The sequence below is a fragment of the Aphelocoma coerulescens genome, chromosome 6 (genome assembly GCF_041296385.1).
Source record: "Aphelocoma coerulescens isolate FSJ_1873_10779 chromosome 6, UR_Acoe_1.0, whole genome shotgun sequence".
Taxonomy (NCBI): Eukaryota; Metazoa; Chordata; class Aves; order Passeriformes; family Corvidae; genus Aphelocoma; species Aphelocoma coerulescens.
Window position 1 is genome coordinate 31,431,419 of NC_091020.1, and position 25,257 is coordinate 31,456,675.

Below are 25,257 nucleotides of genomic sequence, written 5' to 3' on the forward strand. Positions count from 1 at the left end.
GCCTGAAAGCCTCATTGGATTTTCCTACATGTCAAGATGACAAGCTGAGTGGGTGAGGCACAGCATCTTGTGCTGTACTAAGACTTCTGTTTTCCTTGAAGCTGAAAGCTTCCATCTGTTGTCATTCACCACAACTTAAACTGGTTCCACCACTAATGCAGTCTCTTAACACAAGGGCTAGCTAAGGCAGGAGACAGACCTGCCTTGGGCTGGTGTGTTGTTAATGTATTCCACATTAGAAAGGGGAAGATTTCCTGTAGTTGCTGACTCTTCCCAGGTCCCTCAACCATGATGCTTTGCTGCTTGTGCCAGTCTTGTTCCCTGACTTGTACCTCTGGCCTATCAGGTGTCTGGTCCTGGCAGTTCTCATCTCAGGGACTAGTTCAAGGCTGAGGATGCCAGGGCCTTTTCAGCAATGCATTTTCCCTGCCCTGATTTGGGAAGCAGCTGAATCAGCCAGGCTGACAATTTAAATGGCAGGCACCTGCCCTCCTCTTCTGGAAAATTCTGGTTAGGGCAATAGAAGCATTTATGAGAATGGGGGAAAGGGGTATTTAATAATCCTGAGGGAGCTGAGTTTAATATGGCAAATTTCAACTCAAGTATTCAGTAAGAAGCTGGTGGAGTTTGAGAAGGGGCAGCTGTAATAACAGACACTATTACCAGACCTATTCCAGAAGCCTTACTCATGGAGTTGTAATGACATCAGTTTGCTTAAAACATCCAAGTGTGGTGCCAGTGAATTTATAGCTTGTCTAGTTACCATGACAATCCAAAGTTCACCAATATATTCTCTTCTGTTGGCCTTGGTCTACTCTTAGGTTTTGGGTTTCTTTCCTTGTTCCCACTGTGGTTCATGTAACTAGCATTTACTTTAGCCATTCTTAAATTAGGTTTTAAAAAGGAGTGGGGAGTGCAGGTCTTCACTGTAGTGCCAGTTCATGTTTACTGAGAGTGGAATCAGACCCCTTCTGCATTTGCCTTTGGTATGTGACTGAAATAGGATTAATAGAGAAACATGGGTTTAGATAATTTAACTGTAGGATGTTATCTGTGCCTCTGCTATTAAAGGTTTGGAAGGAGACAAACACTTGACTCAGAGAGGCAGGCTGAGCCTTAAGCCTATTCCACCTGACCCTGTGGTAGAATCATGGAATGGCTTGGGTTGGAAGTGACCCTATAGACCATCTAATTCTAACCTCTTGCCATGAGCAGATGACGTTTGGCTCAGCAGACCCTTTGGTCTGACACAATACAATTATCTTGTTGACCCTGATGAGATTTTACCATGTACTGAAGACCATCACCCACAGAGGCTCAGTGGGCCTGCAGAGTTCAGTAGGTGCAAACAATCCTTTACCTTTAAAAATTCACTGTAGTCCTCCAGTGGAGCAGTGCAAACTCTGCCAGCTTACAGACAGTATCCATATGGTAATCCTGGAACAGCCTTACAGCATGTTCCCCTCCAGTTCCAGGTCCTTAATATGTGCTGCTGCTCCTCTCTCCTCTTCCCTCATCTGACCTTTCCCTCCAGTAAGTTGTTAGAGGAAGGCTCAAAAAAGGCAGAATTCAAACAAGAAATTAAACTCAACCCCCAACTTCCTGCTTTTGTTCAGTGCCAAAAGCACAGCAGGAATCTCTTCCTGCAAGAGCCCAGGCCTGCTATTTTCCTTACTTTGCTCTATGCTGCTATCTTCCTGTATGATGGATTGGGAAACCATTGGTTTCCTCACACTGCAAAAAGAAATCTAATCCTTCAGCAACAGGACAGCAGTGACCTGTGTATTGTGCCCCAAGGAAGTTAAATTACGGCAGGCTTTGGAGGCTGCACTTAGGATAATCACTTTCACATAAATAATTTTACATTATTTAGTGCATTTCTGTCCTTGTCACACAGCCTTAGCAGCACTTCACGTAACTATAGGCAGGGGCTGTAGGAGAGATGGCTCCAAAAAATCACTGAAGATGTTGTCATAATCACAGGGTCTCCTGTAAGCTCTTTCTGCAGCTCTTCACAGATAGCTGAGGGTCCCTGAAGAATTTCATAGGATCAGCAAAATGTATCACCTCGCTGACCAACATACCAAAATGATGCCACATAGCAAAAGAGCTTTCTTACTCTGGATAAATACTGCCAACCTGCAAAAGTGGGAATTCCTCATTGTCCATCACAAGGTCAGAAAGACATGGGATCTCCTCATGGCTTCAGTGTAAAAAACCAGGTTCTAAAGCTCAAGGGGCATCAGGCCTCACAACTCCTTCAAGGATTTTCAGAAAGCCAGGAATCAACTGGTAATTAAGTTTGACACTAATTTCCTGAGCACTTTTTAAAAAACTAAATTAAACCAATATTCTATTGCCATCAGGGGTGCTTTGTCTAGTATCGCTTCAGGGGCTGCCTCACTCACATCTCATCCTCAAAATGGGCGTTTTCAGATCACTGAAATACACAAAGTGTTCTGAGAAGAACCAGCTGGACTTCACCCACAGGAGTACTGATGTCAAAGCCTTCACCAGCTGGGTTCCTAGAAAGCAGTGTGTCAGAAGTTGCAGCAGCAGAACAAAACGTAGGTACTCAACAGTCGTTTAATTAAGAAATCAATCACCTGAGGAAGCAGAGAACACAGGTTGTGACAAAGGCTGTGTTACAGTGCTTTTCTAGGACTTTTCAGCATCAGGTGGGGTGTGTTTATCTGCTCCAGGCTGGGGCTGGCAAAGCCATGTTGCCAAGTTCTGCCTCTTGACAGGCCACACCATCATACACTGGATCTGGCATGTCTGCCACCACGGAATCACAATTCAGTCACAAATGCCAGTGGTGCATTCAGAATTCACTTGGATCACATGTATATAAATTCCAGGCTCTAAATTCCTCTGTTGTAGAAGAACTCTGTTTCTTCTGTAGATGACAAAATTTCTGGTTCAAGGTCTGCTCGCTTTATCTGCAATGGAGCAAAAAAGGGAATCAGCACCACCACAGCCTGGTAAGTGAATGTTAAGTCCTTGTTACTGCACTGCACTTTGCACAAATTCAAGTACTGCAATCAGTATTTGGGACTTAGAGCTCTTTGTTTATTTGGGGATTTGAGGGATTTTTTGTTGTTTTGGGGCTTTGTTTTTTTGCTCCTCCAACATTTTCTACATGTGCACACATATGGGAAGCAATATTTATTATTTAAGAATAGTGACATTATCTCCATTCACTACAGAATGACAGAATCATTTAGGTGTGAAAAGACCTTTAAGATCACCAAATCCAGCTGTAAATATATTTGGGTGACACCCAGGAGAACTTCTGCTGTGGGCTGAGTGAGCCATTGAGAAGGAAAGGGAACAAACCAGCCCTACTCTCAGTACATAATTCCTCAAAAGTCCCTCATTTATGTTTAGTTTGCTTTGTTGTCATAAGAGATCAAGAAATCAAAAAACCCCCAAAATTAAAATGCCAGAAAGTTTAGGCAAATAAAAGAAACCACTGAAAATTGCAAGAGCCCAGTCTGTGATTTGCTAAGAATATTCACAGGGTGCTGATAAGGGAGAGGAAACAAATGCAGAAAGGCTCCTCTCTCATCTGGCCTTCTCCAAAGCCCAAGGTTCAGGGGCTACATCCTCCATTTAAAACCTGCCAGGAAGGCCTTCTTTCCTAGGAAACAGATTACACTTCCCAGTTCAGCAAGGCACGGTGAAGAGATGTCCCATGTGAGCAGGTCTATCTCTCCAGAGAGCCCATGCTGACTTTGTGTGAAAGAAAAAATTCTCATCTACATCTTCCCTTTCTCCTGCAGGACTGACCACAGTGCTGCAAGAGCACTTAAAGATAGTTCTCCTGACCTTGCTTGCTTCAGACTGTTGTGAATGTCTCATAAATCTACATTGAAAAATGTAAATAACACAGAATGCAACTCAGACCTTGAAAGTCTTGTGAGCCTCTGCCTGGTACATGGGCCTTCACAAGCAGCCTCTCTGCTGCTGCCCCATTTTAGATGCACCACGTTAATCCTGTTGATTTTTTTATATGTGGATAATCCTGTTGATTTTTTTATATTTAGACTGCTGGCCATAGTTCTGAAAGGCTGATTTAATGTCACAATAAACCTAAATCAATTCCTGTGAAAGGACTTACCTCCCCACACTGCGGGAACATACTAAATGAGACTGGCAGCATCCCTGCTAGGACTGACATAACCACAAACATTCTCACTGGACCCAAAGCACGAGGATTTTTAACAAATCTTGCTCTGTCCAAGACATTGAAAAAAGTATGTGAGTATATTGAAAAAGAACCTGACAGTGACACAAAGAGCATTAGCTATTATTTTACTGGTTGAAATTACACTGAAATTAGTCATAATCTAGGTTTATGGTTCCTAAAGATGTTTCCTTACTCCATTTCTTATGTTCTTACTCTTAACTCCCCGTGCTTTCCCTTTGTTTTGTGCTTGCCTGCAGCATTTTCCAAGCCCAGACAGTCAAGATTAGGAAAACAACCAGCAAGATCCAAGTGACGAAAGCAGAGAAAGTACATTAGTGCTTTAAAGTGTCTCAGTTCTTTGATTAAGATTTTTCTTGCATTACCCTCTTTCCTTACACATTTAGTTCCTGTGGACAGTCCTGCTTTGCCTTGTGCAAAAATGTATTACTTGACATAGATATTTAAAATTTTATTTTACATCTGCATTTGTCTTCTGGTAACAGGAGTCCCTTAAGCTGATAGGGAATCAACTTAGGCAATACCAAATTAACTGACAGAGATGATCCCTACCTGTACTATTTACATGACAAAGATCATGATCAAAAGCTCAGGAGGGGCTAAGAATCCTCTCGTAAAGCATACAATGTATTATTCCTATGATACAGGGGTTTAAAATGTTGCAAAAGCAAGAACATGGTTTACAATACATGGAAAATTTGGAAGTTGAGATCTAGCTTCAGTTGCAAATTCAAGTGCCACATTACCTCTTTTAAAAATACAAACCTAAGCTAAGTGCTGTGAACAACCTTGATACACACATTGGAACTCAAGGTTAGAGAACCAGAGGTAGGTAGGTGCTGGAAAACAGCTTGTCAGGAGAGAACAAATGGTTCCTGTGTGGGAGCAGAGAGGAAAACCTCACTCCTGCAAACCCTTGAAGCATGGGTTCAGACATAACCAGATTCACTTAATGATCTAAAAGAATCACAGCAGCAGAACAGCAACTTCCCACATCATCTCTGCTACCAAGGCAAGCAATACTGCAAACCAACAAATGGCAAATGCTAACAGCCAGACCGAAAACCAGAGCACCACTGGCCAGGCAGCCCCAGCCCTCTGCAGTGCCTCTCACCTCTGCACACAGTACATGAGCACTTCTGGCAGGAGGAACGTTGTCCCAAACAAGACTGCTCTGGACAACGCCGTTTCCATAACAGCCTTCAGGGAGAGAGCAAACAAGTGGTGTCAAAGCAGTGCTCTGGGCAGCTTCAAGCACTGCCTGCTTCCCTGAGTGCTTTTCTGTCGAGCACTCTGGAGTTTAAAGCAACAGGTTAATGAGGGATAAAAACATCTATTAGAGGAATTCTTTCTTACATGGAAACTAAGAGACAAATACTCTGTTTATTACTGAGAAGTTCCTTAAAAGGGTGGTGAAACTACTGATGGGTTTTCCTGCCATGATAGTAATTTTGCTGAGACTTGCTTTTTTGAAGTTGTGCTGAACTTCATACAATTGGTTATACCTTCTGGGTATCCTAACTAGCCTGTGTTAAATCAGAAGTTCTCTCTCCAGGTGTCCCCAAATCCTTATGCTCATCCACTTGTTTCCACAATACAGGGCTTTTCTCTGAGGTGTCTCATCAAAAGACCCAAGAGTCTTATCTCCTTCTGGAGGTGACATGGGAAAGCAGAAATGCCTGTGCCAGTGTCTCTGGTACTCACTACATTGGTCTGGGGAGGCAGCCAACCCTTGAAGACACAAAGGTTGTGGAACTTGGTTCCAGAAACCTAATCCAAGCCTGCCCAAAGATTCAGCACCTGATGTGGGATTCCTTATTCCATGTATCTAACCCTATCTGCACTCAGCATCACATTCTGCTCTTAGCAGGGAATGAAAGTCACATCAAAGGTTCTCCACCCCCTCACCTACCTTCTCACCAGCCTTCTTAGACACTCCTACAACCTTGCCATTCCTGTCCATCACTTCTATCCCATTATCAAATTCTGGGCTTCTCACCATTGCCACAGTAAATGCACTCGTCAAACCTGCAGGGTTAAAGGGGATTGTGCTTATTAGATCCAAAAAGATCTCAATAGTAACATTCATCATGATGTGCATTTTACATTTCCAGTTCAACAGTTCACAACTGAATAACCTGACAGCTTCAAAAGAGACTGCCCCATAAAAATCTACTTGGGATGTGAATCTTTGTTTCAGAAGCTTGATTGAAACTGTAAGGCTTCAGTCCTAAAAGGTGCTTTGTCATTACAGTTTCAGAGCTATAAAATCATTTCCATCCAGCTCAAACCATGAGAACTTTGTTCTTAAGAGAAAGTAGAGGGATTTTTGTTGTGGTTAGGTTTTGCCCTGCTCAGCACAGAAGACAAGACCCTGAAGGGAATAGGGTTTCAGTAAAGGCTGCATCCCTGCATTGAAAGGAAGGGCACAGACTGGCAAACTGACCTTGCCTGAAAGAATAGATTTCTCTTTTTATGAGTTTTTGGTAGGGCTGTTCAATAAAGACATCAGTGTACCAAAGGACACTTTGCAAATGCTGGACTAGCATTAGTCAATTACCCTCAGAGTTCTCTCTACATTTGAGAAAATGGAAGCACATTTAACACCTGCTTCATAGGAAACAAGTCAGAAACCTCTAACGTATGTATGTCCTCAGAAAGATCTGAGTAGGCATCTCACATAACTTGAAACAAAGGAGATGACGTGTTTTAATTTTATCAATTTTCCCTTAAGAAAGGCCTAAATTTCTATAATGGCAACAGAAACACAACTAATGACATTAAATACTTAAACTTGTCCTAGTGCAACTTCACCATGGCAGTAGAGCTGTTGTGGTAATGAACTGAGTCCCACTTTCCTTGCAAGATTAATAATATCCTGCTGGAACACAGCTCACTTTCTGCACTCCCAGAGCGATGTCGCACTCTGGTGTCACGGATGTGCCACACCAGGTCATGTCAGTGCCACTGCTACTGCCCTCCTGATGTGTCCTGGTGCTTTCAGGTATGTGTACAAAGGTCACAAGAGTGCTCTGCAGCTCTGAGACTAAAACCAGCAAGAATCCAATGAGGTTGTGGTCACTGCACAGTCAGAGATGTCTCCCACAGAAAGGAGAGGGCCAGCAAAGGCAGCCAGAGAAGAAACAGTGAGACCACACCTGTGCAAGAGCAAGAAAACTCTACAGTCAGACAGGCAAATGGCCCTCAGACCAGCTGCACGATGCACAGTTTGTTTCTACTCACCAAACAGAGGAGCAGGTAGCAGTTTTCTGACAACAAGTTGCATTAATGGGCTCTTCAACATGTAACGATTCACGGAGATAAGAGGCAAAGCCTAAGGCATGGAGATGAAAAAGGCACCTTACATTGAAAAAACGTGCAGCATTTCAGTGTAACAGGTTAGGAAAATAAATCTGTGACTTAGTACATAGTTACCATCTATGAAAACAAACAAATGCCTTGGTTTAACATTCCAACAAAATATACGCCTTCTCTAGTTAACGAAGGTGCTGCAATCATTCTTTTAGATAAGAAAACATTATGATAAAAAAAGCATTCAACATTATTACGTAGAGAACAGCAGCAGTGTGAATACAAAGACAGAAAAAAGAAAAGAATTACCTCTAATAGTCCTTGGACATTCATCCAACTGCATCATGTCACACACTACTCTCTCCCCCAAACAGGATGTCTGGTTTACTTCTGTATTTTTCCTGATTCCCTGCAGTTTCAGCCCAATTCTACGTTCCCATAATACACTTGCAGGATGTTTCATTTAGGAATAAATGGCCAGGACACCACCTGGCCCTTAGAGTCTCCCCTGGAGGGCAAAGGGAAGCACTCCCACAGTGACCTGTGGGCATGGCTGCCTCCCCAGACCTCTGTAAGCCCTGAGCAATCCTGGCCAGCTGTTTTGCCCAATGGGTAGAGGTGAAAGTCCCTCTAACAGAAGCAGGGACAATCACATTTTTTCTGCCAGAAGCTTATGAAAATCACTGTTTCATGTGGAGAGTGAGGAGAGGCATTACAGAGCCATTTACACTTGTGATGAGTGTCATGAGGATACCTGAGTTCATCCTGATGTAACTCCAGAAATCACAAATTCCTATTCCAGCAGAGGACACAGTGTCAGCTCCCTCCTGGAAGGCTAATTTCCCTGCATCCAGTGCAGTATTTTCATGGCTATGCTGTTCCTGGGATTTGGGCAAACACTGTCCAGCACTGATGCCTGCAGATTTCACCACTTGTTTGGAGTTGGATCTCTTCCATGGCACCACATCAAAAATCAACTACAACACCCCAGTGGCTCACACTGGCCAGTTCCTCTCACTACCCATTTTCTAAGCTTGCAGAATAATAAAGAAAATGACACAAGAGGCAGCATCAGAGGAAGCCAAGCAAGCTAATGGCTGACAAAGGATCAGAAAGAATTCTTATTCTGAACAGTTCTGTGGCAAGACATCAGAGTGGAGCACCAGAGCAGAGTCCTGAAGGGTATCTGGCACTGTGGTTACCTCAGTTCCTACTCCTTCTCAGGAGAGCTTGTCAGGAAGGCAATCATTGAGCAAATACTTACACCAACACAGGCTGAATAGGAAACAGCTCCCAAGCCAAGAAAGATCTGCTTTTGTTGAAGTGAGTATTCCTAAGGAGGACAGAAAAACAACACTGCATAAGTACATTGTAAAACACTTGTAAATGAAGTTCAAAATGGTATTGTACAATTCAGATGATTACAGAAATAAAAATCAACACATACCTCAGCCTTTGGGGTGCCATTTCCATTTATCAGGGAGAACGCTGCGGTGTATGTGTGAAACACGAACTGCAGAAACAAGAGATTGTAAGAAAACATGAATTCAGGATGGAGACTAGAAGACCTGTGAAAGCAGAAAGAAAGAAGCAATTACCTGCCAAAAAAAAGAAGGCTTTGCCTCACGCTGAACAGATGAAATGATGACCTAAGAGGAAAAACACACAAGGAAATGAGGTTTGATGAGTGTAGAAGTTTTTGGTGCAGGAGCACCAGGAGAACTGCTGAGGTACCACTGGCAGCAGTGTCAAAGGCTCCAGTCAGTGCCCAAAGCCACCAGCCTTGGTTCTAGGCTAGCACATTCTCTTGTTACAGAGCTGACATGCTCATTTTTCTATTCAACAGAAAGCACACAGACATATATAAACCACAGACACATGGTGGCAAAACCTGTGCAAGAATATTGCAGCAAGATGCTTTCTTACCCAAAAGAAAAATGCATTTGTGCCATGAAGCTTAAATAGATGCAAATAAAATAACTAAGGTAACAAAAGGCTAATTAAAGAAATGATTGAGAAAGGGTCAGATTGGTTTTGCTGCGGATAGGAAAACTAGATCTAACTGATCTAAGATCAAGGATTTTAGGAGTTAATTCCCAGCTCCTTCTCAAATTCAGAGAGTAAGAACTTCAGCTTTAATAAACCACAGCTTTTCTTGAGGCCTGATCTCCCAAGCTCAAGGTGTGTAACACTTTCAAAAAACAGAGTCAATCAAGATAAGAATACAAAATATCAAATAAGATGAAGGCTAAGAATCTCCAAAGCCTCAGAGAAGGATCAGTAATTAATTCAATTTTCATTGATCAACCATCTTTATTATTAATGCCAGCACTGACTCTAACCACATCTATGAGAGCACATTAAAGTGTAAATATAAAGAAGAAGTATTTCTATTAATTCTATTAGTGCTCTTAATGAATTTAACAGCCATCAAGGCTTTCATTATAGTTTCTAGCAGTGCCATGTAAACTCATTCTGTAATGTCTGTATGGAATGACATATCTCAGGATGTACACTCATAGGCCAAACCCAAAGAATCTAAATGAATAATGCAATAAACATGCACATAATTAGTTACAAATTTTATGAAACAAAATGGTGCAATTTTTGAGCACAGTAACGAGAGTTTATTTTTATATCTTTGGTAATTTATTGACAACACCATTTCCTACTTGCAAATGCACCAATTATCTACATAAGAAAAAACTGATATTCTGGGTCTGAAACAGAACACAAGGCTCCAACTCCTTCCCTCTGCAGTTCCAGATTTTTGAGGTTGATTTTTGAGGCTTTGCTCTCAGTGCTGAGTGAGTTCACCTTGCATCAGAAAGCTGTCCTTCACACATGAACAATCTCTTGGAATGCTGCTGGAGAAGGGTAGCTAACAGCTTTGGACTTCCAGGGAGGTTCTTTAAGGGCTCAATTTCCAGGTTACTCAGCACTTCCCATGAAACAGATACCTTTCAAACAGCTTGTACTGAAGCTACAATAAAGCCCCAAAACTTCTATTCCCTCCCTCCAACCCCTGGCCATGGAAAATGTAAGCCTTGCTGGTTGCACACTGGCATCTGTTATGATTACTCACCAAGGGAAGAGTTATGGGCATGAAAGCTATAAAGAAAGAAAACTTTATTTCAGTAAAAATAACGTCTGTGAGTGCAGATGGATGGTCTTGAGCAGAAAATTCCCCTAACTTCCCCCTCTGGTTCCATCTCCAAGTAAAACACTGCCCACAAACCCCAGCATCACCATTAACTTCAACCCTAAGCTTTGTCTCTCACTCCTCACTCAAGAAGCCACAATCCCTGCTCACAGTTCACAGACAAAAAGAGCCCTCCTGAACTCCACTCACCAGGGCTGCTTGGAAACCAAATAACTGAACACAAGTTCAGCTCTCTATTCGAAAAGTGAGGCAGTAACAAAAACTCACAGTTGTGAGTAAATAGGCTCAGTATGGTTATGTCTGATGAACAACCTGTGCTGCCTTGGCTCCCTAAACAACACCCCAAGCATGCTCTATTTGTCATCAGAAAGTAAATTCATCCAGCAGCCACAGCCATCAAGGGAAAACTTTAAATTATAGTAGACAAATGTGGAGGAATTTGGGAACTCATTCTGCAGTGACAAGAAACAGAGACTGATCAGTGTTTCCATCTAGATAAGCAGATTATCCTTAGGAAAAATTCCTCAACAGGACCATAGGAATAAATAAATAAATCCTCAACACATATATCAATGCAACTAACAGAACAGTCTACCTGATTTTCTACATGGAGAAGAGTGTCACTGTGGTATCACAGCAGCTATTTCCCATGAGCTATTCCCCCTTGATGCTTCAGTCACACACACAGAATTTCAATTACAGGAACCTACCTGGAGGTCTGAACAAAACAGGAATTATCTTGTCTGTATCAGGATGTACACTGGACTTAAATAAAAAGAAGAAAAAATTAGAACATCCTTGCCATACTTGAATAAGGAAAAAGAATTCTAAATATTTTGTAAACTTACCAGACTTAGCACGAAGGCTTGTTTGATCTACAACAGTTGGAAAATTAGGTTAGTAATTAAATTTCAGAAGAGACTGGGAAAAATATTCCTTTTAAATTTATTTTATGTCTTTTTCTAATAACTTCCCTTTATACAAAGTATATATATTTATATATCCCTTTAATTATATTTTCCCATAAAATTTCTCTCCATATACTCCCTGTTGAATATAAAGCATTCACATCCCATGGGCTGTGTAACAGCACCAGAGCACACACTAGGGCAGAACAGAAGGTTAATCTAAAAAAGTTAAAACTAGTAGGCATTTTAAAACATAAAACAACAATTGAATATGGCTAAAGACTTATGTTAAGATTTTAAGTGCAGTCCAAAATACCTGATTATTCTGTATGGGCTCACTTAGGGTCTTCTCATTGGTTTGTATTAATAACCTGGCACTTTTTATTTCATTCTGTATTTGAAATAAAACAAAAACCCCTCAGATTTCAATATTCTGAGTGCAATATATAAGTTATAAAACACTCTAAATACAAACCTAGAAGCTAATGATGCACCTGTTCCTCACCTGACCAGTGAAAGCAAGAACACACCTAGACACAACAAACTGACAATCATAGAAACTTTAAAATTATTGGGATAATTCAACTGCTGGCACAGCAGCCATGGGCTGAGCAGGGCTCCTGAAATGGTTGTGCCTAGAAATGTCCCTTGGTTGATGTAATCCCATACAGAAGTGCATACACGAGTATTTCTGTTTATCGTAGAGTTGTGGAATGCTTCGGGTTGGGAGGGACCTGAAAGCCCCTCCAGTGCCACTCCTGCCATGGGCAGGGACACCTCCCACTGTGCCAGGTGCTCCCAGCCCCAGTGTCCAGCCTGGCCTTGGGCACTGCCAGGGATCCAGGGGCAGCCACAGCTGCTCTGGGCAACCTGTGCCAGGGCCTGCCCACCCTCCCAGGGAGGAATTTCATCCTAATATCCAATCTAATACAGTCCTCCGTCAGTTTAAAGCCGTTCCCCCTTGTCCCATCACTCCGTGCCCTTGTCCAGCTCTCTTGCAGCCCCTTTAGGCACCAGAGCATTACATTCACTGCTACATTTCTCATGTATTTCATTTTCCTCAGCAGCCTCGCAGTGGCCCCATTTCACAGCCCGGCAAAGCCACAATCCCTGAGGTCGCTCGCTCATCTCGACCCTCCCTGCGCTACTCACGGAAGACTTCAGGAGCAGCAGCGGATCCAACGCGTCCGCCCAGAGAAGAAACCTCTGGAAGAAAGACTGAGGAAGACACGTTTAATAGAGACGAGGCATTATTGCGGACCTGCCCTAACCCCGCTCCGTCCCCACGTCCCCTCCCGTCCATCCCCACTCCCGACCTGCCCCTCCGCCCTCCAGAAGCGCAGGTTGGCGTCCATGGAGCCGCGGCACCGGAAGGCGCCGGGGGCCCGGTCCGGCTGCCGCACGCTCCGCCCGGGCGCGGAGCCGCCGCGCCACGGCCCGCGCTGCCGGCAGCGCATCGCGGCGGGGACAGGCCCCGTGGCCTTTTCCCTTTCCAGCGGCTTCCCCGGGAAGGCAGAGCCGAGGAGACTGCGGAGAAACCCCCGCGTCCTCCGCGGGATGGCGGGGGGAGAGAAGGCCAGGCCAGGTGAAGGTCAGGGGGTCGGGGCCCCGCAGGCACAAACCGGTCTCTCGAGGTGTGGCAAATTTCAGGTTTATTGGAAAAATTCTATGGTTACATTTCACAAAACAGCCAAACAGCGGGACTGAGAAGACTTGCAAGTACTGGAACCTGGAGCATCAGCAGGCACGGCGCCACATCAGTCTCATTTTTTTATCATTTGTTACCTTGGAGCATTGCTCCCCGTTCTAGAGCTAACCCAGGACACACCAACCGCGTTGCCAAGGCGGTTCCCTTGTGCTTCTCTGCTCCAAGGGACAGAAGATGAAGAACAGAACCCCCGAGTGTTGTATTGATCTGTGCAGCCTCCAGCATGGAGCTGGTGTCCATGGGCTGCTCCGCACGGCCGGGGCAGCTGTGAACCGCTGCGAACAAAGGCGCAGGACGGAGCTCCCGAGGCAATGCGACACATCCAACTTCCTCAAAACCGAGAAACAGGACTCTTGGGGGAAAGTGAACGAAAAGCAAAGCACCACACCAGCTGCTAGTCCATGTTAAGATTATTTTATTATAGCTAGAGAGATGCTACATCAGTTTCAAGCAGCACAAGAGTCAAGCAAATTCAAGTGACAGTAAACTCGCCATAAAGCTCCAGTAAGTGCACTATGGGGGGCCAAGTTTTACCATCTCCCAGACAGAATTACAGTTCATGCTTGTCAGTGCTCCTGAGTAGCTGCACCTTTTTTTTAATGGCACATATTTACATTCATTTCATGTTTTAGTGCATTTACACACAAAACCAATGATTTTTAAATTATTTTTACTTGTTACATTCATCTCTTCCTCTGCAAAGTTCATTAAAAACAAACCATGTATCAAAATTCTATCCTTGTATTGTTTCAAACTTTTAACAGATTTGAATGTTGTGTGAGAAAAGGAAATGCAGGACATTTTCTGGTCCTAAACTAGTAGAGGAAAGAGGGAAAAGCCAGTGGAAGGCAACTGTGACTTGTGTACTCATCACATTCAGGAAGATGATTAATGGTCACAGAAATCCATGAAACTGAAGCTGCAGAAGATAGGGGGAAAGCCTTAGTTTTACCCTTTTTTAAAGCAAGACAAGGGAGTCAGTAAATATTTTAGCATTTAATTTCTCCTCAAACATGAGAAGACGAGAGCTTTTATTTTTATTATAAATTTTTACAATCACAGCTGTTTTCCTAATGTCTTCAGTGTATGGTAACTAAGGGTTTTGTCCATGTATTTGAGTGTTTATTTGTGCACTTTTTCAAAATATTCTTTGGAACCTTCTGGGCTTGGTTTGATCTGTCAAGAAAAGAAAGTTTAGTTATTACTTGGTACAGGTAAGATAAAAAAGTGACAGATTTGACACTATCCAAGAAAATCCATGCATACTTTATAAAAAGAGTAATCTGTTTCTGCACTTGGTTGAAAGACAGAAGTCTAGATCATGTACAACTCCTACTTGAAAATTTCAAGTATATAACACATTTTTCCTGTTAAATTACAATTTAATTTAATTAAATAAGTAAAAAAACCTGAACTCAGATAATGGAGAGTACATGGCAAATTTGGAGTTCTAAACACAATTTGCATATCCTAAAAGGAAACCAGTGAACTTTCTTCACAGAAATCCAACATTAACTATCAGACAGACAGACCAAATTGGCCCAGCCAATAAAAGCTTCACGTTTAGACAACTGGCAGGGATTCAGTCAAGCAGCTCACATTCGAGTGGATCCCAGCCCTTCAGACAAGCACAAATAGCGTGAGGATTATATTTAGGAGGATTCTATTTAGCATTCAGCAGGCACTCACCGTTGGGGAGTCTGGAGTCCAGTTAGCTGGGCACACCTCTCCGTGTGTCTCCACGAACTGGAAGGCCTTCACCAGGCGCAGCGTCTCCTCCACGCTGCGCCCCACGGGCAGGTCATTGACGCTCAGGTGCTTGATGATCCCGTTTGGATCAATGATGAACAGCCCTCTGGAATGGAGCAGGAATTTAGGGAAGGCAAATCACATTTCAAGGCCAAAGGAACTGGATGCACCGTTTCAGCAAGGTAGTTAGTCCTAGATGCACGTATCAGTTAGGAGCAGAACTACAGCATTTGGTATCTTGTTTGCTAGCAAAGTGACCAACTGCTATAGTACTGTGAAATGACGAAGTACACATGGAGACACTTCGATCCAGGCAGGGCAAAGGGAGAACTCAAAGGTCCACCTGTACTTCCAAATTGAAAGCTGGCATCCTGCCCATGTCTTTTTGATCAAATCTGTAGGTACTGAGTGAAGAGCTGCTTGTGCATTATGCTACTAAATTAAATCCTGTTGCATACAAATATTTGTGAAAACCAAAGTCACAATCTTACCATACTAATTAACTTAATCTGTCAGTAAATTAAAGTCAAAAGTTCCTGATCCAAAGAGATCAGGAACTGAAGGTCTCCAGAAGACTCCTGCCCAATCCACTGTTTCTCAGGGACTACTATGGAAAAAAATATCAGAAATTGCCCTTCTATGCTGCTCTTTTTCCTTAGTGACATGGAGCTCTCCCCCTCTCTCAGAGCAGAAGGGCTGGCTTTTCCCTGCACACATTGTCAGAGAGGCCTGGAGCCATTCCCAGCCATAATGGCCAGGTGTCCTTTTCCTCGGGTGGGATCCAGCCATCCTGCAGCAGAAGTGACATCTCAGAGTCCTCACACGATGCCATTTCCCTGCAGGAGGGGATAGTGTGGCTTATGTTGGTTAGACTGGGTTGGGTCACATCACACCAGAGCTACCAGCAGCCGAGCCTTACCTCAGTGCTATGCCAGGTCCTTCCAGCAGCACCCCATAATCACGGGAGATCTGTTTTGTGAGGTCTGACAGAACTGGAATATTCATTTTGCCCAAACCGCCGCTCTAGGGAACAGAGTAAGGTTCCACTTGGTTACAAAATGCTCCATAGGATCCTCCTTCCTGGGCTGCTGGATTCCATGCTCTTGGGGGTACAGTAACAACAAAACACAACCATTCATGGCATTCTGCTCCACGAAAGGAACCAAGTGTGTGTGGTGTTGCTTGGGTCTGCTTTCTTTGCTTGTTTTAAAGTAGTCAGGGACATTTTGTTTCTTTGGAAAGTGAAAACTTCTTTCACATTGAGCATTTTAAAATTGCTTATTTTGGTGGTAAAAGGCTACCAATGGCAACAGCCATAAATTTCCAGAAAAACTTCCTTTGTACCCTATTCAGGAGCTTTGAATAGAAAAATTTCTATTGCATATTTAAGTGATGAACATGATGCAGTACTGCGTATTTTAGGATGAACATGAGGGGGAAGGAAGGGAAACAAACCTGTGAACAAAGAAACTTTGGAGCACATGTCTAATGAGGAACAACTGAGGGAGCTGAGGGCATTTGGCCTGGAGAAAAGGAGGCTCAGGGGTGACCTTATCACTCTCTATAACTGCCTAAAAGTGGGTGGGTGTATCCAGGTAGGGGTGAACCTTTTCTCCCAGGTAACAAGGGACACGACAAGAGGAAATGGCCTCAAATTGCACATGGGGAGGTTTACATCAGATGGCAGGAGAAAATCTTCACAGAAAGGATTGTCAGGCATTGGAACAGGCTTCCCAGGGCACGGGAAAAAACATGTGGATGTGGCACTTGAGGACACAGTTAGTGGTGAACATGGTGGTGGTGGTGAGTTGGACTTAGTGGTCTTAGAGGTCTTTTCCAACCTTAAAAATTCTACAATCTCAAAAGCAATGCTCCTACCAGCACACTAAGTATGTCAAAGTTCTGCTGCTCTATTCAGTGCACGTTTTTTGGTTTTGCCTCCCAGAAATCAATTTAAATATTATTTGAAGAGTCAAACAAGATTTCTTTCAGTTTTGCCACATACTGAGACTGCAAGAGAGATAAGCTCTCTAACCTTGAAACAAGGCTGGAGTTTGTTAGCTTTGCTATTCCTGGCATCATCAGTGAATTACTGTGTAATCTCAGCCACTCAGACACTGATCCTGCAAACACTTGTCTGCAACAGAGTTCCCTACAGAGCTTTGAGCACAGATGTCACAGGAACCAAGGTTTCAGCTTCTCTGGGTGTCAGTTTCCTGCCTGTGCCACCATGGAATTCTTTCCACCCTTTGCAGGGTGCTTTGAGTTGGACTCGATGATCCTTGTGGGCCCCTTCCAACTCAGAATAGTCTGTGCATCTGTAAAATATTATGTGCACAACTGACATACCCTGAACACCTGTGAAGTCAGGCCACCGTCACATTGCTGAGCTTTGAACAAAGCATGCAGAAAAGAAATACTCTTGACAGGCTCGGCCAAGGTGTATTAAATCCAGCAGACTCTCCTCCCTCTCCTGCATGTTCCAGTGGTGCCAGAAGGCATCCAGCCTGCAGGACTACTGCACACTGCTGTCCACACAGGCCGGGACTGATGGCACAGGCGCTTCTGCACCTTCCTGGGACACTTGTGGGTCTCTGAAACTACCTAAACTAGACAGATGTTTTCTGTCATCTAAAGCATGTATTTTTATATACATCTGAAAAAGGCTCCTCTCCAGTAAAAGGCTGTCTTTCTCCCTTTCCTCCCCTAAAGAAAGCCAAAAACCTGCATTTGTACTGCAAGAGTGGAACCCCTTCAGCAAGTAAGAGTCAATGATACAAGTTCTCCAATAAACTGGTGGTTCTTCTGCTTCCATCCTGAAGCCACCACTGTTCGGTATTTGTTAACAGCAATGACCACACAGCTGCTGCTCCTTTCCTGTGATAGTTTTTGTGCATTATCAGCTGTCACAGGCACTTTGGGACAGTGACATGTAAACTGAGCATTTGTCTTTTGAGATAAATGCTCAAAGGATACAATGTAATCAACAAGACTATCATCACAGCAAAACAAGTTAAAAACCCAAACCAAATAATTAAGAAAAAGAGAAAGAAAACAAAAGACAGAGGTCAGAATTATGTCATCAAATGTAGAAGTTGATCACATACCACTTTAGGAAATCTTTTAAAAATCAGCGTCGGCACAATTGTTTATTCAACTCTTCTTCTCTGGAGCTCTTGTGAAAAGAAACCAAACCAACAGAGAAAGCCCCCCAAAAATACTTGATTCATACCTTTCGTGGTGTATTTATCCAGGCCAGATGACTAAAATGAGAGTCCACCGAAACTGCCACCACCTCACAGTTCACGTCACGGAATTCATTTGCTTTGTTACTGAAAGCCACAATTTCCGTGGGGCAGACAAAGGTGCTGGTGGGAAGAGAGATCAGGCTGTAATAATTCTGTCATCTTCTCTTGAGAAGACTCTCATGTCTGTTTCTAGGCACTAATGCAGAAGAGCATTTTCTTTAGACTGATAATTTTAGGCATTTCCTGCTCAAGATTAGTTTCAGTCTCAAACCAACAGTCATTGACACTCAGATGGCACACCAGTTACCATCTGCCAGTTCTAGGCAGATTCTTTACAACATGGACAAACTGTCCCTGCTAGGGACAGAGTTTTTGGAAACTACAGTAGAAAGGACTGCAGGTTAAACCCGTCTCCATGTGCCCACACGCACCAGGATGCTCTTGGCAATTCAAGTCTTCTGGACAGACTGACCCCCATCTTGTCATGTTTTTCCTTGAAGCTGTGTAGCTGCAGTTCTGCTGGCCCTGCTGCTTCAAGGACAGAGTCTCCAAGGCAGCCCCTAACTGCAAGGCAATGCCCTCACCCCTGGGATCTGACTGTGACAGGAACATCAGCCAGCTCCTGATGCAGCCCCTGCAGCTAGAAGATGCTCTCCAGACACCCTATCCACTGCTTTAACACACAATGGCCATGTGCCCCCAATCTTATCACTCACGCTCTAGAAACAGGCACATCTGCCTTGCAAGACCGGCCCAAACCGGGCAAAACCAGGAACGACCTGCAGCGCTTGTGATGACCTTCAGCAAGGCAGGTGGCCCGTCGGGAAGGGGAGAAACCCGCACTCACAAGTCCAGGGGGTAGAAGAAGAGAACCAGGTATTTCCCCTTGAAATCATCCAGGCTCAGCTCCTTGAACTCTCCGTTAACCACGGCCGTTCCCTTGAAGGACGGGGCGTGCTGGGTCACGGCCGCGGCGAACCGTGAGGCGCCTGCGGAGGGGAAAAAGCAGAGCTGCGGGCCGGGCCCGGGGGCGCTCCCGGGGCGCGTCCCCCGCCCGCCCTCCCGCACTTACCGAGGCTGAAGGGACGGCGGGCGCAGAGCGGGGGCCGTGCCGTCCCTCTCCTCCCGGCGGCGGCAGCCACGGGCACCTGCGGGGACAGGGAGGGTCAGGGCGGCGCGGGGCCGGGCCGGGCCGCGGGCGGGCCCTCACTCACCGCGGCGCGCAGCAGCCTCCCCAGCGCGGCGGCCATGTCGAGCGGCGGGCGGAGCGGGCGGAGCGCCGGGGGCGGGAACCGGGGAGGGGCGCTGAGGGACGCACAGGCACAGAATCACAGAATCGATGGGGTTGGGAAGGGTTTCTGGGACCATCGACTCCAGCCTGTGGCCGACCACCACCGGGTCAACCAGACCATGGGCACCGAGTCTTTCCTTGAGCACCTCCAGGGACGGTGACTCCAGCACCTCCCTGGCAGCCCATTCCAATGTCTGATCACCTTTTCCGTGAAGCAGTTCTTCCTAGTGTCCAACCTAAACCTCCCCTGGCGCAGCTTGAGGCCATGTCCTCTTGTCATTTCTTACCTGGGAGCAGAGCCCGATCCCACCCGTTCTGTCAGGGAGTTGTGGAGAGTGATAAGGTCCCCCCTGAGTCTCCTCCAGGATAAACACCCCCAGCTCCCTCAGCCGTCCCTCATAGGACTTGTGCTCCAGACCCTTCCTCAGGTCTATTGCCCTTCTCTGGACCTGCTCCAGCACCTCAGTGTCCCTCCAGAACTGAGGGGCCCAGAACTGGACACAGCACTCAAGGTGTGGCCTCACCAGTGCCATGTCCCCGGCGCTGTGCCCGGGCTGAGCCCGCCGGCCCCGGCCGCGCAGGGCTGGGTGGTCTTTGCTGTGTGCTGATACAGCCCAGATTGTGCTCAGAAACCTTCCAGATACACGTGTGCAATTGGCTCTGACTTTGTTGAACTCACTCGGATTATAGTTACACAATCACAGAATATTCTAAGCTGGAAGGGATCCACAAGGGTCATCAAAGTCCAGCTCCTGGCCCTGCACAGGACACCCCAAGAGTAACAGCATGTGCCTGAGAGAGTTGTCCAAACACTTCTTGAACTCTGTCAGGCTTGGTGCTGAGCCCACTTCCCTGGGAAACCCATTCCAGCACCCAACCACCCTCTGTTTTTTTTTAAAACCTGGTGGCTTTTCTAATATCCAACCTAAACCTCCCCTGACTCAACTTCAGGCCATTCCCTTGGGTCCTGTAACCGGTCACCACAGGGCAGAGATCAATGTCTGCTCCTCCTCTTCTCCTCATGAGGAAGTTGTAAACTGTGATGAGGTCTCCTCTCAGTCTCTTCCAGGCTGAACAGACCAAGTGCCCTCAGCCACTCTTCATACGGCTTCCCCTCAAGGCCCTTCACTATCTTCAGAGCTCCTAGCTTCTTTCTTTCTGTTCCTTCATCTAAACAGTTAAACCAAGTTGAACCCAGTTTCTCTTCTGGGTTTTAGTAATTTCTGGTTTCATATATTTATTAATATCCACAACATTTTAGAAAGGGTGGACCTTGTGAACTAGAGAAAAGTCTGGCTCTGCTAGCAGGATAAGCTCAGCCATGGGGCCAAAGCCAAAGGCAGCCAGAGCAATGTCAGCTACCCCTAGGATGAACTTAATAAATGCTAAATCCATACTTCTGAACTTATTTCTGCTACTGATCTGTCTGCATGGTCCAATCACCTCTGTAACAGTGAACCTTCTGAGCCTTCAAAAGAGGGAGGGTTGTGTTCAACCTGCCTGTCAGGGTTGATAACTAGCTGGTATTAACTCTCTAGTATGCCCAGGAACTGTTTGGGGCAGCTTTAGTTGATGTTGTCCAAAAGTGTGCTGAGACCTTCCCGGGCATTTAACATCATGGCCAGTTTCAGTCGCTGGCACCTTTCTGGGACACTCCTGAATTTATTAATCCAGGTGTAGACAATGACAGCTGGAAATGTGGTTCTGATAATCTTCTCAAAAAAAAAAAGTAGTTCCCAGTAGAGCACCCAGAATAATGTTATCTACTCATACATGCACAGAGATAACTGCGTGGGCTTGTGATGAAGATGGAGGTGCTCAAAAGGGGATGATGAAGATGGAGGTGTTCTGCAGAAGGGTATGAGAGATGAGATGTTCTTACAGTCAGGGTGAGGTGAGAGGCAAGAAAATGTGGACACTACAGGACACAGATATCCCAGTATGGGGTGCACCTGCATAGTAGTGTAACTGCTTCCTCCATGCACTGATTTCCTTTCATTCAAATAGGCATCACTGGTGCTTTGGATTTTGAGGCTGTTCCCTTCAGGCTCAACATCTGCTAACAAGCTCTGAGTGCACAAGCACAGCATGGGGTCAGGGAACTACCAGGATCTGAGTTAAGGAACTTCACCAAACCCTTGCTTCTCATTAGTGCTTCATTAAGGGACGCCTGAGGGTGTGTGAGAGAGAAGTTCAGTTTTGAGTCTTGCTGATGAACCAGGGCTGCTGGAAAGTGCCAGCTGGATGGGGACTCTGCTGGGAAAGTCACTGGCTGAGCAACAGGTGTTGTCTGGCAGAGCTACTCAGATTATTTGCATGTTGCCTAAAATTTTGGGGCATTTTTTCTTTAAAATCCCTCAAATATGAAAGTGGAAGCCAGTAAACTATTTGTACATTAGAAAGTATGTCAGGTAGAGTGTAAGTGAGCTGTGCCCTAGTCTGCAGCCTTGGATTTGGAGAGGGAAGGAGTGATTGTGGAGATTGTGACCAGCATAGAGGTGTAGAAGGTCTTTGTGCCTGCTGCCAGCAGAGCAGTGTGCAGTGAGGGTGAGCCTGGGACACCTGTGGAGCAGTGGCTGTAGGTGGAGAGCAGCAAACCATCAGCCATTACCTGGGCTGATTCCTTTCAGAGCAGTGCAGGATGGCATGACTGCATTTGTGTCTGAAACCGGGCACATGCCCTTGGACACAGAGACGTGCTCGCCCAGATGAGTGCCCTGGGACTGGGCAGCAAACTCTGTGCCCAGGGGTGGCCAGGCTCCTTTCCCTCAGCTGTGGGAGCTGCATTGTGGCAGCCAGAAAAGGGCTGTTGCTCGGATTTCCTGAGGATGGCTGTCTCATCCACAGATGATTATTCACAACTTCTACGCTGATGTATTCTAAACCGATGTCCTTCCCCCCTCCCCGGAAAGTTGTATTTGTTTAAAACTCTTTGTTTAAACTCTTGGCTTGCAGGTGGGGAAATATTGCTCATGCTTTGTTAGGAGGCAGCGTAATTCAGCTCAGACCTCTGTGCAAAAGCTTGAACTACTGCCATTTAGCAGGGGGTATTTTCCATTTTGGTTTTTACTGAGCATCCCTGCAATCTGAAGATGGACCTTGTCACTACCAAAGAGCACTTGATAAAAGTTCCTTTTTCCTCAGCTCTGGCTCTTGCACGGGTTAGAGCAGCTGCTAAACCTGGTTCTTATTGACATCCAAAGCTCAAAATCAATCTACCAAGTGATACCACATGCACATCTTTTTCCAAAGCTTTTTGTTGTCTCCTTTGCTCTCTTTAAGCCTGATTCAAATTGAGATGTAAAGTTGGTGAAAGGCTCTCTAGGGGTTTCTGCAGGCTTTAAGCAGAAGTTGGTATACAAGGTGCAGAGTAGTCCATAAGGCACTTGAATAGATAATGGGAGATGTGAATGTTCTTTTTGGTTAGGATACTTATCTGCCTGCCCCCATTTTGTGCCTCTCTTTTCCTGTCTGGGAATAATTAACTATGTCTTTCTGGTGAAAAACTACAACACTGGTTGATAAAAAATACTAGATAATGCTTGTGTGACATTTCCATTATTGTTTTGTAAGTGTTAGATTTTAAAGAGCTCTTTGAAAGATCATCATTCACACAACAAAATTTTAGGGAAAAAGTAGCTGTTTCTCTCTAAACTTGATGAAAGGGATAAGCAAATCGCACATCAGAACTGCTGCTGTGGATCACTGAGTGGCAAATTCTGTGCAGAGTATGGGATACCTATGGCTGCTTGCTTAAAAAGAAAATCTGCTCATCTTCTAGAAGGTTATTTTATTCCATGTGCTCAAATACTGTAACAATCATTTGTCCTCGACCTTGAGGAAACAGGTAAGTGAAAAAGAGGCTGGGAAATGGAAAAAAACAACAGAGGCATAAACATTTTTATTTAAACCAAAGCAAAAAGTTTGGCTTAGGCAACACGATGCATCACCCCGTGACTGTTGGTAGATGGCAGCCTCTGTCCTTGCACACAGGGGCGCTGGAAAATATTCCAGCTGCCTGCAAATGCTCTCACAGGCCTGTGTGCTCCCACCTGCTGATACCCAAGCTCAGCAGGAGGAGAAAGAATTTGCCCATTCGTAGTAATAACTTTCAGAAGCAATTCCAAGCACAACCAGCCTAGAGCTAATCATGAACGGGCTTTACTGCATTAATTGAATGTTATAACATGGATTTAGGAGATAGCTGCTGTTGGGGTGTGTTTCCAATTGATAAGTATAGGCAAAAGCCTTTCTGACATCTGGTTCAGCAGGGGTCTTACCCTGCCATTTCGAGGCGGCCGTGCTGAGGCCAAGTGGTTTTTCTCTGGTGGCAGGATAAACTGGGTGTGTTGCCGTTGTGTTTCTGGCTGGAGCTGTGCGAGCCCACCCTGCCGATGACTCATCCTTGAGTGGCTCAGAATATCACACTGTGCCTTGCTGCTTCCCTGTTCCTATTACACTGATGCATTTGGGTCTCGCTTGGTGTTGGCGTTTCATTTACAAACCTCGCTTTTCCCATAAAGGAAAGATGGCTGCCAGCCCTGCTTTACCCTGATGTTCAGCACTTTTAGGTTTTTAGGAGCCTCTCCTGAATGACTTCAGATGGAAATCTTAAAGCAGAACGATTAAACATTAAGCACCTTAGAAAGCACATTTTTCAGAATATCAATGTTTTGTTGGTAGCCTGTCCTTTTGTTTTTCTTTCCAATATTGGCTGGTTCTGCATATGATTCAGACTAAATTTTCCTTTTTCTCAAAGCAAGGGTTGAATCAGGATCTTTAGGCCAGCAAAAGAGGCCTGTGTTCTTTCCCTACCACCCTGTCTTTGAGTCCACGTATTTCAGCACCATTTTACAAGAGTGAATAGAGTCAGATAAGCAGTGGAACACATTTACAGGTCTCCTGATTCCTTCTCCCTCATTCACAGAGAACCTGACTGTTCCATTAAATCAGGTGTGGACATAGCTTGAAATTAAAGGACTGTGTCACCACAAGAGAAAATGGATATAAATAAATCTACTTCTTCCTAATTTTTTTTTTTTGTTGGTTTTGTGAACCAGTTGTTCCAGGTGACAGGAGAATTAAGATACTGACAGATGTGAAGCAGTCATGAGGTAAGAGTCCAAATGCTGCAGTGGGTTTTGCAACAGCCAAGTGATGAACTTCCTGTGCGGTGGTACTTGCTCTGGCTACACATGGGAAGCCCCGTCCACGAAAGGGGCCATCCATCTCAGGCCTGTGTCATACATCAAGGGTATAATCAGGCTTAAAAATGCAGTAGGAAGGAGAGATGCAGTGAGGACTAATCATCTTGATTTTGTTTTTCAAAGTAGCACTAGTGAGTGCTAGTGAACACATCTCCTTCCGTGTCCTAGTGCACCACAGTGAGTTAGATTTATTAGAAACAAAGGGGGGTTTGTTAGTTAACGTAAGAATAATGAAAAAAACCCTCTCCGTTGCTCTTCCCAATAACCCTGGAGTCAAAATTGCTGCTCTCCATGTAGATGTGTAACTAAGACACACGTATTATTGCAGACCCTAAGCTCAGATACCTCTGATAGCAGAGCTCAGATCTCTCCACTCCCTGCGCTCAGCCACATTTAAGTTACGTGGCTGCCTCTGGTCCACTTCAATGCAAAGCCATGCAGCTGAGCTGGGATAACCCCTG

The 25,257-nt window shown here is 44.9% G+C and overlaps 2 protein-coding genes across 3 annotated transcripts; both read right to left on the reverse strand.

Annotated features, from left to right (window-relative positions):
• Positions 1-2,568: 2,568 nt before the first annotated feature.
• SFXN4 (sideroflexin 4) lies at positions 2,569-12,982 on the reverse strand. Of its 2 annotated transcripts, XM_069020136.1 has the most exons (14): positions 12,910-12,982; positions 12,746-12,811; positions 11,910-11,984; positions 11,534-11,560; positions 11,396-11,450; positions 10,608-10,633; positions 9,121-9,171; positions 8,970-9,035; positions 8,787-8,855; positions 7,454-7,544; positions 6,123-6,238; positions 5,325-5,410; positions 4,124-4,238; positions 2,569-2,942 (listed from the first exon to the last, which is right to left on the reverse strand). In XM_069020136.1, the coding sequence occupies exons 1-14, from the start codon at positions 12,946-12,948 to the stop codon at positions 2,865-2,867; spliced, it is 960 nt and encodes a 319-aa protein (XP_068876237.1). In that variant the 5' UTR covers positions 12,949-12,982; the 3' UTR covers positions 2,569-2,864. The 2 variants fall into 2 exon arrangements, with proteins under 2 accessions (XP_068876237.1, XP_068876238.1); XM_069020137.1 differs by lacking the exon at positions 11,910-11,984.
• Positions 12,983-13,699: 717 nt separating this feature from the next.
• On the reverse strand, positions 13,700-19,583 carry PRDX3 (peroxiredoxin 3). Its single transcript, XM_069020138.1, has 7 exons — positions 19,513-19,583; positions 19,371-19,446; positions 19,146-19,287; positions 18,283-18,418; positions 15,970-16,073; positions 14,991-15,156; positions 13,700-14,477 (listed from the first exon to the last, which is right to left on the reverse strand). Exons 1-7 carry the CDS (start codon positions 19,546-19,548, stop codon positions 14,424-14,426), a joined length of 714 nt encoding a protein of 237 aa, XP_068876239.1. The 5' UTR covers positions 19,549-19,583; the 3' UTR covers positions 13,700-14,423.
• Between the last annotated feature and the right edge of the window lie 5,674 nt (positions 19,584-25,257).

Coding starts and splice junctions, on each gene's coding strand:
- SFXN4 (XM_069020136.1), bottom strand. CDS start 12,948: ATGGACGCCAACCTGCGCTTCTGGAGGGCGGAGGGGCAG. Junction 10,634..11,395: donor TGTTTTGTTCAGACCTCCAG/GTAGGTTCCTGT, acceptor CTTTCTTTATAG/CTTTCATGCCCATAACTCTT. Junction 5,411..6,122: donor CTAAGAAGGCTGGTGAGAAG/GTAGGTGAGGGG, acceptor CTCTCCCTGAAG/GCTGTTATGGAAACGGCGTT.
- PRDX3 (XM_069020138.1), bottom strand. CDS start 19,548: ATGGCCGCCGCGCTGGGGAGGCTGCTGCGCGCCGCG. Junction 15,157..15,969: donor GGACCTGGCATAGCACTGAG/GTAAGGCTCGGC, acceptor GCTCCATTCCAG/AGGGCTGTTCATCATTGATC. Junction 14,478..14,990: donor GGACTCCAGACTCCCCAACG/GTGAGTGCCTGC, acceptor TTTTCTTGACAG/ATCAAACCAAGCCCAGAAGG.